At 51.9% G+C, this 12,688-nt stretch overlaps 1 protein-coding gene across 1 annotated transcript in view; it reads right to left on the bottom strand.

Annotated features, from left to right (window-relative positions):
- Positions 1-7,119: 7,119 nt before the first annotated feature.
- The window catches only part of UBASH3A (ubiquitin associated and SH3 domain containing A), a gene marked incomplete at both ends in the record, with an annotated part of 39,937 nt that continues 34,368 nt past the window's right edge, over positions 7,120-12,688 (bottom strand). The window contains 3 exons of the mRNA XM_079922787.1: positions 7,120-7,257; positions 9,044-9,153; positions 12,370-12,476. Of these exons, the coding sequence (XP_079778913.1) occupies positions 7,120-7,257; positions 9,044-9,153; positions 12,370-12,476 (355 nt within the window). The remainder of the gene's footprint in view (positions 7,258-9,043; positions 9,154-12,369; positions 12,477-12,688) is intronic.

Raw genomic sequence — 12,688 nt, 5'->3', positions numbered from 1 at the left:
ACCCGGAACCCGGAAGAGACACAACCTTGGAGGGATCCTAGGAGCCAAACGTCTGTCCAGAGCCCAGCACACAGCATCTCACTTGATACCGCCTGGCCCGGCTCTTCTGCCAAGTCTTTCCTCCCAGCCCAGGGCCATGGTCTCCTCACTCTCCTGTTCTGGCTCCCTCCTCCTGCCCGTCCCCCTCGTTGTGAAGGAGGCTTGTTTTCTTTAGCAGGAAGTGGGCACCAGCCCGAAGCACATGGCTGCGACGGTGCCCGCAGGCCCGCCGAAGCCCCTCTCACTAACCCTGACCTCTCCCCACAGAGCGGTGGTGGGCTGGAGCCGGCTCACGCCAGCTCAGGAGAGCGGCTTTGGAAATTCTCAGGCATTTTGTAAATCGACTGTTAAAACGTTGATGATGGCTCAGAATCCACCACGGTGGGAGGAGCATTTGCATCATGGAAATTGGCAAACGCCACAGACACCCCAGCTCAGCCGCCCAGTGCTCACTGCTAAGAGGGTGCCACTTCCTCCTGAATAGCGGGTAGGACGCTGTTACCCAATGCCAGGTCACAGTGGCGCACGCAAAACACACAGAAAGGGTACCCGAGGTCACATGAGTAAAAGACAGAATCGGAGCTCAAACCCGGGTCTCCCAAACCCAATTTAATTCCTCCGGACAATGCTGGTGGTGACGTTGAATAATTAACGTCTCCTTCGTTATTGGAAACTATTTCTTGCCATTCTATTAATTTTGTGTGTATCCATTGTCTGCTGGCCCTTGGGGCCTGGGGGAGGGAGGAAGTATGGGATAGGGATGGAGAAGATTACTCTGATTTGGGACCATGCGCTGTGTCCAAAGACTACAGCCATTGGGCGTTCATGGCAGACTTTCATAGAGTATCACGTATACGTGGAATCTAAAAAAACGGTACAAAGGAGCTTATTTACAAAACAAACAGACTTAGGAAACAAACTGATGGTTGCCAAAGGGGAAAGGTGGGGGGTGGAATAAATTAGGAGGTTGGGATTAACATACATAACTACTATATATAAAATAGATAAATCAATGAGCATCTACTGTATAGCACAGGGGACTCAATACTCCGTAACAACCTACATGGGAGAAGAATCTGAAAAAGAATAGATATATGTACATGTATAACTGAATCACTTGGCTGTACACCTGACACTAACACAACATTGTAAATCAACTATACTCCAATATAAAGCAAAAATTAAAAAAAACAAAAACAGACTTTCAAGTTCTAGAATTTGGTTGGGGGTCTCGGTCAAATGGACTAAAAGACTAGAAACAAGGCTGGGTTGTCACCAGGTCTCGGCCACCCGGACAGAAAGACCCACTTGACAGAGCTCTCCCCTGGTGGTCTCGGCCACCCCTCTGTGCAGCCCCCCAGGCTCACACAGCTGTTCACAGGTACCCCCGGGCTTCCTCTGTCCTGTGATGCACAAAGCCCTGCCCTTCAGAGCAACACAAGCTGCTCAGCTCAAGATAGGGACCTATTGGTTAAGGCATTTGTCTCCATGATAGCACGTGTACCCAGCAGGGGTTCCACCCGCACACGTGTGTGGGTCCTGGGGAGCCCGGGTGACTTCACGTGTCATCACCTGGGGACAGGGCTCTCGGCATCTCTGGGAAGGGGATACATCAGTGGTTCTCAACTGGGGTGATTTTGCTCCCCCAGACACATTTGGCAATGTCCAGAGACGTTTCTGGTCATCATCATGGGGAGGAGGGGTGCTTCTGGCATCTTACTGGGTCCAGACCAAGGATGCTGCCGGATGTCCACAATGCACAGGACAGCCCCCACAAGAAGCAATTATCCCTCCCCAGTGTCAGCAGTGCCGAGGTTGGGAAACCCTGGACCACATAAATGGAGCAGGTTCGCAGGTGAATCACTGTCACAGAGGTGACGGAGTGCCACTCCCTGCCCAGGTCCTGGGCTTGCGGTGAACTTGGCACGTGGTCACGGTTGCACCCTTTGAAATAAGCAATGTCTACACAAACAAGTGACAGCAAACAGCAGAGCGAGGCAGAGCATGGCTAAGGGCATCGGGGTCCCTGCGGTGCAGAGGGAGGAGGCTGGGTGGGCTGGGGGTAGGGTTACACTTGTAGTACTTTTAAATTTTGTACTTTCCCAGTTTGTACTTTTAAACTTTGTTTAAGGTGCTTTTTAAAGCAGATTTGAAGAATATTTTAGTTGAATTTATCTATTTTTCCTTTTATAGTTCCAGATTTCTGTGTCATGGTTACAAAGGCCTTCCCCCCACTCTGAGATACTTTTAAAAAGTTCTCACATGGTGTCTTCTAGTACTTTTACAATTTTACTTTGTACATTTAAACCTTTGATTTTTTTTTTTTCCTTGCAATGAGTGAGGAACGACTCCAACCTTCTCTTCCCCGGATGGCGACCCTATTGTCCCAACATCACTGACTTAATCATCTTCCGCCCCACCACCCAGTCATTCCATTACCCAGTTTAACATACATAAACGCCTATATTTCAGGGCTGATTCCTGCCTTTCTATTTATACCTCTGATCGCTCTGCCTAAAATCCAGCACTTCTGCCACACTGTTTTAACTACAGTAGCTTTATAATGTGTTTAAGGGGCTTCCCTGGTGGTGCAGTGGTTGAGAGTCCGCCTGCTGATGCAGGGGACGTGGGTTCGTGCCCCGGTCCGGGAAGATCTCACATGCTGCGGAGCGGCTGGGCCCATGAGCCATGGCCGCTGAGCCTGCGCGTCCGGAGCCTGTGCTCTGCACTGGGAGAGGCCACAACAGTGAGAGGCCCACGTACTGCAAAAAATAAAATAAAATAAAAAAATATAATGTGTTTAATATCTGTTGGGGTTAATTCCCCTCTTTATCCCAACACTCCCTTTTGGATTTTGTTAGTTATTCCTCCTGGAAGTTTGTTTTTCCTCATGAACTTCAGAATCCACTCATTTCTCCCTCAAAAGTCATTTTCATGATTTGAATTTGATTGTGATCACCCTGTGGATGAATTTAGGAGATGGCATCCTTGTGATGTTGAGTCTTACTTTCTATGGGGGAACATGGCGTGCCTTTCCAACCATTCCAGCCTTCTTCTGTGCCCCTCGGTGGTATGTTAAGTTCTCATGAGTCCTGTAAGTGTATTCCTAGGTGTTTCATGTTGTGCTGTCAGGGCCATGCAAACGGGACATTCTCTGTGTCATATCTCCTAAGGATGTGGCCCTAAACAAAAGCTATTGATGTTTGAACTTACCCATGAGCTCAGCCATGTTGCTGAATTCTCTTCCTGGGGTACGAGGATTTCAATCCATTTCTTAGGGTTCCAGGCTTATGGTCCCACCATCTGTAAGTACTGACAACTGGCTTTCGATGCGTGGCCAGAGGGTGCAGGGTCTCTGCACGTGGGTAGGAGGGACACCTCTGTTCCCCACTTCCTCTGCCACGCTCCTTGGACTGATCTGGGGGTCTGATGGAGTGGAAGAAGCAGTTAGGGCTGTTTGTAGGCCTTTGTGAGCCCCCGAGACTGGGTGACAAAGGGACTTGGAGAGGATGAGACCCCCAGCCTGGCTCTGTGTAGGAGGTTCTGGGAGCGTGGACCGTGACCCTAGGTGGGTGCCTTTCTCTAGACGGTAGGATGGCAAAGCCACTAGGGGCTCTTGATCTTGGGGGCTGAGAAGGGCAGTGTCCCACAGATCCCTTCCCGAGCACCCGTGCTCCCCAGAGGACTCCCAGAAATAACTGGGGTGGGAAGAGGGTGTCCCTGTACCTCGTTCTTCCCCAAGGCCAGGGAGGGAGGACCTTTAGGTGACCAAGGTTCTGGCCTTTACTCCTCACAAGACCTGCCCACAGGGAGTTAGATTTTTATGTTAACTGAAAATAAGTACAGAAAAAGTACAGAAAAAAGTACAGAAAGTACAGAAAAAGTCAGGAGGGGTCATGTATGGATCTGGACGCTTTAAACAGGCTCGGTTGATGGTGACATTTATTATGGGCCTTGCGCTGAGCTGCGTGCCCTGGCCAGTAACCAGCCCTTCAGAAGTATCCATGTTTGGTGTTTGTATAGATGTTTTTTATGCTCTGTAGTAGAGTCTTGGGGCTGCCTTGACAAAGTGCCACAGGCTGGGCGGCTCAAAAAATAGTTGTTTATTTTAGTCTTATACTCTGGAGGTTTGAAGTTCAAGATTGAGGTGTGGGCAGGGCTGGTCCCTCTGAGGCCTCTCTCCTGGGCATGTAGATGGCCTTCTTCTCCCCGTGTCCTCACATGATTGTCCCTCTGTATGTCTGTGTCCTAATCTCCTCTTCTTATAAGGACTCCAGTCATCTTGGATTAGGGCCCCACCCCAATGACCTCATTGTAGTTTTATCACCTCTTTAAAGACCCATCTCCAATAGAAGTCACATTCTGAAGTGCTGTGGGTTAGGACTTCAGCTTATAAAATTTAGGGGGACATGATTCAACCCATAAAATTCACCAACATGACTCATACCTAAAGCATCTCAAATTTGGTGCTAAAATAAGACTTGCTTCAGTGGAAAATTATGACGGCTCTTTCTTCTCAGAGAAACTTAGCAGCGTTTGCAGGGATGGGTGGCCCCAGACCTGTGGCTGAGGGCTTCTCTGTCACAGGCATGAGCTCAGGCCCCTCAATTCCTTTGCAGCCCAGCCCAAGGCCAGCTCCTCCCCCCACTTTCAGCCTCCTCTCATCTTCCGAAGGAGCCAAGTACTGGCCAGGAGGAGCCCCAGTCACTGTGCCGCAAAGTTATTAAACAACGTTAACCTCCACCGTGTGGGGGGCAGCAAGTAAAACACGGTGGAGGGCCCCTTTCCAGGTTTGTGTTTTCGAGCTCACAGGTGAGGAAATCAAAGAGATAATGTGGGCGGGATCGGAGGTGGGCGCCAGTGGGCACAGGACATCTATTTCCAGATGACGTCAGCAGGGCTCAGACTAGGCTTGTCAACACCTGAGGACCAGCAGGGCCAAAGGAAAGAGGAAAGAGGAGAGTGCTCAGAAATCTTTCTTTCCTCCTTCTTTTTTTTTTTTTTTTGCGGTACGCGGACCTCTCACTGCTGTGGCCCCTCCCGTTGCGGAGCACAGGCTCCAGACGCGCAGGCTCAGTTGCCATGGCTCACGGGCCCAGTCGCTCCGCGGCATGTGGGATCTTCTCGGACCGGGGCACGAACCCGCGTCCCCTGCATCGGCAGGCGGACTCTCAACCGCTGTGCCACCAGGGAAGCCCTCTTTCCTTCTTTTCTGGTTCCTTATTAGTTCATAGAGTTGAAAACTTACACCAAATAATGAAAAGCTTCCAAAGGCACCTCCATCCTTACCCCTCCACAGGACAGCTCTGTGCCCAAGGACGCCCCGCACAGTGAGGGTCATTCTGGAAGCCGAGAATGACAGAAGTGGGCTTTTCTATCTTTGCAGCAGAAGTGGGGGGCTAGTCAGAAGAATTAGAGAATATCAAGAAAACAGTGTTTCTTGCAAACTTGACTTCAATCTCCGAGATTCAAACCCATCTCGTCGTCCCGTGTAAACCCCCATCAGCAGCCCAGTGAAGACGAGGTCGTTGTCTGCCCCCTTCATCACCCAGGGGCGTGAGACCCGGAAGCCTCCCCCGTGAGAGGGTGAACCTGGACATCTTGTGGACCACCCCTGAGCAGTGACCACTATGGAAACCCCATTTGCTTGATTTGTGAAGTTTTTATCATCATCGTGATTAGGAAGGTCTGTGTGGCACTGGGATACCCAGGAGAGAAAGCAGAGGGATTGCGAGGTGGTGGTGTGGCACATCCAACCACGACTGTGCCCTCCCTCTGAGCACTTGGAGAACTTTTTCTGTTTCTTCAGCACGGTTGGGGTGAGAGGACACCGCTGGGGGCCCCCCCTCGACTGCCTGGACCAGCTTCTTCAAAGTCAGAGCACCGTTGGATACACCATCTCTGGATACTTCACTGTGCCTGGTGGGCTTGGGGGCTCTCTGGTTTTTCCTTCCTATTAGTTAGGGCAGGACCCACTGCCTCCATCTGCAAAGCTCCCCTCCCCCCTCCACTTGATCAAAGGGAGAAAAAGAGAAGCTGAATAAGACCTGCACCAAGGGCGGATATCACAAATCCTTACACCCTGGCCTCTGTATAAGCAGCTGGAAGTGCTTGGAAGGACTGGGGGTGGGGTGGGCTGAAGACTGAGCGGCCCCAGAGTTGTGCACATCCTAATCCCTGGACCTGTGACTACGTTCCATCACATGGCAAAGGGGACTTTGCAGGTGGGATTAAATTATGGGTCTTGAGATGGGGAGATAGTCCCAGATTATTGGGATTATTGGGTGGGTTCAATGTAATCCCAGGGGAATTTACAAAAGGGAGACAGGAAGGTCAGAAGCAGAAGGCAATGTGACTGTAAGTAGAGGAACAGGGAGATCTGAAGGGGCACCACTGCTGCCTTTGAAGACAGAGGAAGGTGCTGTGAACCAAGGAATGCAGGAACCTCTAAAGCCTGGAGAAGCAGGGAAGCCGACTCTCCCCAGGGCCGTGGAAGGAAAGGAACCCGCTGGCCTGTTTCAGAACTGCTGACCTGCAGGACTGTAACAGAGTTAACACGTGTGTGTTCAAAAAGTTGTGACTCTAATCAGTACTGTGCAGTTACTTGTTACAGCAGCAACAGGAAGCTAATACCTGGTCTGTGGTCACCAAGCCTGTTTCCCGGTTTTGATCTGGTAGGTGGTTTCCTTGCAACATTTTATTCAATATTCCACCTCTTTTGGCCTATGTGGACATAGCCAAAGAGTGTTTGAAACAGAAAAAGAAAAAAATGATTGGGAACTTGATGAATAAAAACATATAAAGTAAAGTAGAATTTTCTGTGGGGTCAGTGTCATGGTTCCTCATTCCCCTCCAAGCCACATGGCCAATGCACATGGTACACGGTGGCATCCCCACAGCTAAGCTCACAGGATGACGGTCCACAGAGGGCAAACACTCTGGTATCTAAAAGTGCCTTTTGTGCTTCTACAAGTCACATTAGGGGAGACTATGACCTCTTCGAAATAACAGTATCCTACAGCCACTGCGAAGCGTTTCCCCTCTTCATCATTGTGAATTATGCAAACATAGAGGCGGCTCTTAGTTGCCCGGGATCCAGTTACTCCAGTTAAACGCTGAGTTTGAGCCATGAGTCAGTGTCTTCACGGGAGGGTTCACCAGCTCCCATTTTCCTTCTTCTTTGTTTTCTTCTAAGAAGCACATACCCAGAGAAGGGATCTAGAACAGAGTTAAATCACTTATTATTATTTTATACCAGGTCCATGGATTTCAGACTTGTTCCAAAGGCAACAGCCTTGGAGGCTGGCGTGACGTCCCCACGATGCCTTGAATGCAGCGCTAACGTCCAACGCAGCAGCCCTCAGTGGGGCCTCCCCGCCCTCCCACGGGCAGTGGGAAATGTCTGCAGACCTTACTCTTGGTCACAGCTGGGGGTGCTACGGCATCTCAGGAGTAGAGGCCAGGGATGCTTCTAAACATCCCACAATGCACAGGACAGTCCCCATAGCACAGCATCGTCCCGCCCAGATGTCAACAGTGTTGAGACTGAGAACCCCTTCTGTCTACCCTACTGCTTCAAGAGCGGCTTCCATTCTCGAATTCAGCAAAGGATACAGATATTGTGTTTACAAACCCAAGATTAAAGGACAAAGCGAAACTTTAGACCCAATTCCCTGTAAAATAAATGGTTTGGAGCAGATCTTTGTTTTTAAGGCTTTGTTTGTTTACATGTTCTGCTTTCCTTTATTCCCCCTCTCTTTTCAATGTCCGGAAATTCCTTGCTTAGAAGAAACGTGCAAAAATTCCAACCTGGGGGGCAGGATGCAAGTGGGGGCTGGCGTTGACTCAGGGACACCCTCTCCTTCTGTGTGTAGAGACTGGGGGGAGGGTTCGGGGATGAGTGTGATGGGGGTGGGCTCCTGAATGTCCGTTTTCAGCTGCCCCTGACTTTAAGGCCCATCGTTGGTTGGTAAAGCCCTTGATGAATTTCTGATATTAACTGGCAAATCCAGCTAACTTGGGGATGGGGTGGGGTGGACTCTGAATCCTCAGTGTAAGAAAGTGGCGGGAGTGTGGAAGTTCAAGGCTGGCATCTCGAGAGGGGAGGCCAAGGGTCAGGGGAGTGGGTGGGAATTTGGCCACAAAGACTAATGGGATTTTGGAACCGTGTCAACATGCAATTGACATGCAATCTCAGTCAGCGTCTGGCGTGTGCAGCACTGCTGTCTGCATGGATAACGAGGACCCCCGGGGGGCCCCGGGGTGGGAAGGGCTTCAAGAATAGGAGCGGCCACGTCGGAGTACGCGGGGGGGGGGGGGGGGGGGGGGGGGGGGGCGGGATGGGGGCAGGGTCTGAGTCCTGAGTTTCCCGCCTCCATTCACCTCGCCATCTGGATAAAAGCCACCTCTGCTTTGCCGGGTGATGCTCCACAGTTTGGTCCAAAGTACCCGTTATCCTTCTCTACACATCCGTCACCTGCTTGCTTTTTCAGTATGTGTTTATACGACCCCGGCCCGGCACCAGGCACCCCAGCAGCTTTGACCAGCTCGTGTGTTCCGAGGCTGGATGACTCCAAAGGCAAGAGGGAGGGGCTCCCTTCTGGCCGTCAGCCCCCCAGTCCCCAGAGCAAGTGAGCCCAGCAACCGCCCTTTCTCTTCTTATCCAAATGTCTCACCCCTCACTGGACCAAGTGCTCAACTACTGGAGTGACAGGAATTATCATGTGACCTGATAATAAAAGTTCTCTGTCTTGTTTTTTATATTATGTGGGTAGCAAATGGCCACAGTTGCCATAATGGTAAAGATGACAAACCTCCCCGTCTGCTCCCTGCCCAAGGCTGCCCTTTGCGTCAGAGCAGGCGGGCACGTTCTCAGGTGACAGGTGGGTCCCTGCTGCCCTGGGTTGTCAGGACGCTTGTCTTCGTCCTGAGAGGGGCGTGTGGTGATGCCGCATCGTCGGGCTGCCTGTTTCTGCGGCAGAAACACGAACGAGGGGGCGCGTACCTTCCTCACTAGCTGGGTAAACACTGTGCAGTCCCGGGGCGGCAGCCCAAGGAGTGGGCGCGTGCAGGAGTCCAGCGCCGAGCCATGGCCCACGACCAGGATGACGCCCACTGTGGGAGGAAAGACACCCCGAGGTCAGAGCAGGCACAGAGAACGCGTCTTATTAGACGGTGGGGGGGGCAAAGTTGTCGGGCGGAACAAGCTCGTGGTGCCCCGAGGCCTTGAGGGACCCCGGGTAGGAGGGAGGCGTGGGTGGTAAGAGCTCGTTAACACTGGCAGTCGGCCTCTCGTTTGTGTAGAAGTTCTTCTGAGCCCGTCGCATCCTGTGCGGGGCTCGGGTGGCAGCACCCGCCCGCAAGCTTCAGGGATGGGCCGGCGCCGTGCGCTGAGCGGCCTCGTCCAGGCCTCGTCTGTGAGCTTGCGAAAGATCAGCTGCTCAGTGCCGAAGGGGCCACGGATGACTCTCTCTTTACAGAAAGACCTCCAGAGTCCAGGGCCGAGTGAGTCTCCTACAGGTGACGGGCGCGGGCAAGGCTGGGAGTTAGACCCGCGCGTGAGCCAGGGGGGCCCCAAGGCCGGACCCAGCCCGCCACCTGAGGACGGAATCAGAACCCGAGCTTCCCTGGAAAGCTGAGAGTCACAGAGCGATCTATTCATTTGCCCCTAATGTGGCTATAAATTCTCCGGTGTGACCCCCAGAGCCAAGCCCCCCCTGCTTCTCCTGTGTTATTTCTGAGTAATTTCACACTCATTTCTTCGGCCTCCGAGGTTATGGTGAGGTTGCCGGACATGCAGGTTTGACCCCTGGCCTGTGCTCTCCAGCCGGGCCACCTGGACACGGCGGCCTCCTAGACACTCTGAGCTTCCAAGTCACATGGTGTCAGTGGAGGTGATATCTCAGACCGCACGGGAGGGTGAGGACCTAACAGGTAAAGCCTGAAGGGCCACCAGTGCCGCAGGATTGGCAGGTGTTAGGTTTTACCCTCCAGCCCCACCGGACTTTCCGTTGCTCTGTCCGCTGGATCCACACGTCTCTGCCTCCTCCTGGCCCCGCCTTTGCCTTCCAAACCCTACTCATGCCACTGCTCAGGTGCTGCATCCTGGATGCCTCAGCCATGGGTGGATGGCTCTGCATCCCTGCAGCAGGCCGCGGCCACCTGTGTCCCGGCAGCGGTCAGTAGACCCTAGAGGTAATGAAGCAATGGTTCTGCGTCCTCTTCCAGAAGCCCTCAGGACCGTAGGGAGATGCTTGGAAGGAAGGTCATCCGTGGACACTGAATTTCAGCCTGGGTCAGGTGCAGACAGGTGGGCCAGGGCGGGGCCTGGGTGCGGGAAAGGCCCTCATTTCATTCTGTCCTCTGATGGCCTGGAGCGATAATTGTGAGCAATGGGAGACTGATAATGAGTCAAAGGCCACTAAGGTGTGGTTTCCAAAAGCACCTTCCCCAGGGCGTCCATCAGTCAAAACAGGTCACATGGACCCGTCTCGGGGCCGGGTGTGCGTGCTGCGCTGGACACCGCAAGGTTGAGGTCTCAGAGCCTGTGCCCCACGGTGCACTGGGGACTCTGGCGGGAGGGCAGGGGCTCAGCTGTCCCCGAGGTCCTGGTCATCAGAGTCTTCGGTTCCCTGAGCTCCTTTGGACAGGGGATGGAAAGAATGATGGTGGGGCAAGCGGGCCGGGTGGTCCCTTATCGACTCCTTCTGAGCTCTTTTTCATGTTATTTAATATTCCTAATACTCCAGACGTTTGCGCCTTTTCCTCCAACAACATTCGTACCCTTTGAGGGCAGAACGTGTGTCTTCTTTGCTTAGATTTTTCCCATGATGCTTTATCTGGTACCTGACACATTGCTGATGTTCGATACGCACTTGCTAACTTAAATCTTATAGGATTCGTTTTTCCAGTTTTACTACGGACATTTTCATATATACCCCAAAAGCGGGTCTGATGAATCCCCGTGCTCCCATCAGGGAGCTCCAACGGTTGTTGACATTTTGCCCATCTTGTGTCATCTGTCTGCTACCCCACGCCCTTTTCTGTGAAGTATTTTTATTTTATTTTTACTGAAGTATAGTTTATGTACAATATTATACTGTATAAGTTACAATATTATATAAGGTGCACAATATAGTGATTCACAATTTTTTTTTTTTTTTTTTTGCGGTACGCGGGCCTCTCACTGTTGTGGCCTCTCCCGTTGCGGAGCACAGGCTCCAGACGCGCAGGCTCAGCGGCCATGGCTCACGGGCCCAGCCGCTCCGCGGCATGTGGGATCCTCCCGGACCGGGGCACGAACCCGTGTCCCCTGCATCGGCAGGCGGACTCTCAACCACTGCGCCACCAGGGAAGCCCCTGATTCACAATTTTTAAAGGCTATACGCCATTTAGTGGCTATAAAATATTGGCTATGTTCCCTATGTTGTACAATATATCCTTGTAGCTTATTTTATACCTAATAGCTTGCACCTCTTAATCCCCTACCCCTATCGTGCCCCTCCCCGTTTCCTCTCCCCACTGGTACTCCTCGTTTGTTTTCAATACCTGTGAGTCTGCCTCTTTTTTGTTATATTCACTAGTTTGTTGTATTTTTTAGATTCCACATATAAGTGTTTGTCTTTCTCTGTCTGACTAATTTCACTTGGCGTAACGCCCTTCAAGTCCATCCATGTTGCTGCAAATGTCAAAATTTCATTCTTTTTTCTGGCTGAGTAATATTCCATTGTGTATATGCACCACATCTTCTTAATCCATTCATTGGTTGATGGACACTTAGTGAAGTGTTTTAAAGCACATCCCAAACATCACGTCATTTCACAGGATATACCTCGGTTTGCATCTCCAAATGAGGACTTTTCATTCTTACACGATAACCATGCTATTATCACACCTCACAAAATTAGCATTAATATTTCTCAAATACTTCCATATTCAGATTCCAGATTTAAATTCCATGTTCAAATTTCTTTCATGGTCTCAACCATCAACTTAAACAGACGCTTTGTCCGAACTGTCATTTAAACATGACCCAACATTTGGCTGTTTGCTCCTTGGTTTCTTTTGTTTCCTAGGAAGTGGGCTTGGGTGGTCTGTGTTGACCCTTCTGTCCTGGATCCCATCAGGTCTTGGTTCCGAAATCAGGGGCCCCCGGGCCTGGGTCGGGGGGCACGTGTCTATGCAGAGGTAGCGATATAGCACTCCAGAGGCAGGGAAATGGGGCAGGGGAGGCTGGGGCATCCCTAGGTTCAAAAATCCATCATTTCCATCCCGGAGGTGAGAACCCAACCCCCAGGGCGGCTGGTACCCGAGGACGACGGGGGCACGTACCATCCTGCGGGCGGATGCTGACCATCTGTTCCATGCTCACCGCACACCTGTGCAAGTAATCCTCGTAGCGCTCGGCGGGCAGGAGGGAGGGAAGGGGGAAGGCGGGCCTGGAGGAGGGGAAGGGGAACAGAAGAAAGGTGACGGCTCGCCACTAGCCAGGGCTCGCGGTCAGCAGGAAGCCTCCAGATCTGTGCTCAAAACCAGCAAAGAGCTGGCGTTGGGCCTCCAGCGTGCCTTCTCACTGCGCACCAGCCACACGGGCTTGTGATGGCGGCCAGCCGCGGGCAGAGGGAGATGCAGGTCCTCTGGCTGACGAACT

This window comes from Stenella coeruleoalba (assembly GCF_951394435.1).
Source record: "Stenella coeruleoalba genome assembly, chromosome: 5".
Lineage (NCBI taxonomy): Eukaryota > Metazoa > Chordata > Mammalia > Artiodactyla > Delphinidae > Stenella > Stenella coeruleoalba.
This window is presented reverse-complemented; position numbering and strand designations above follow the sequence as displayed.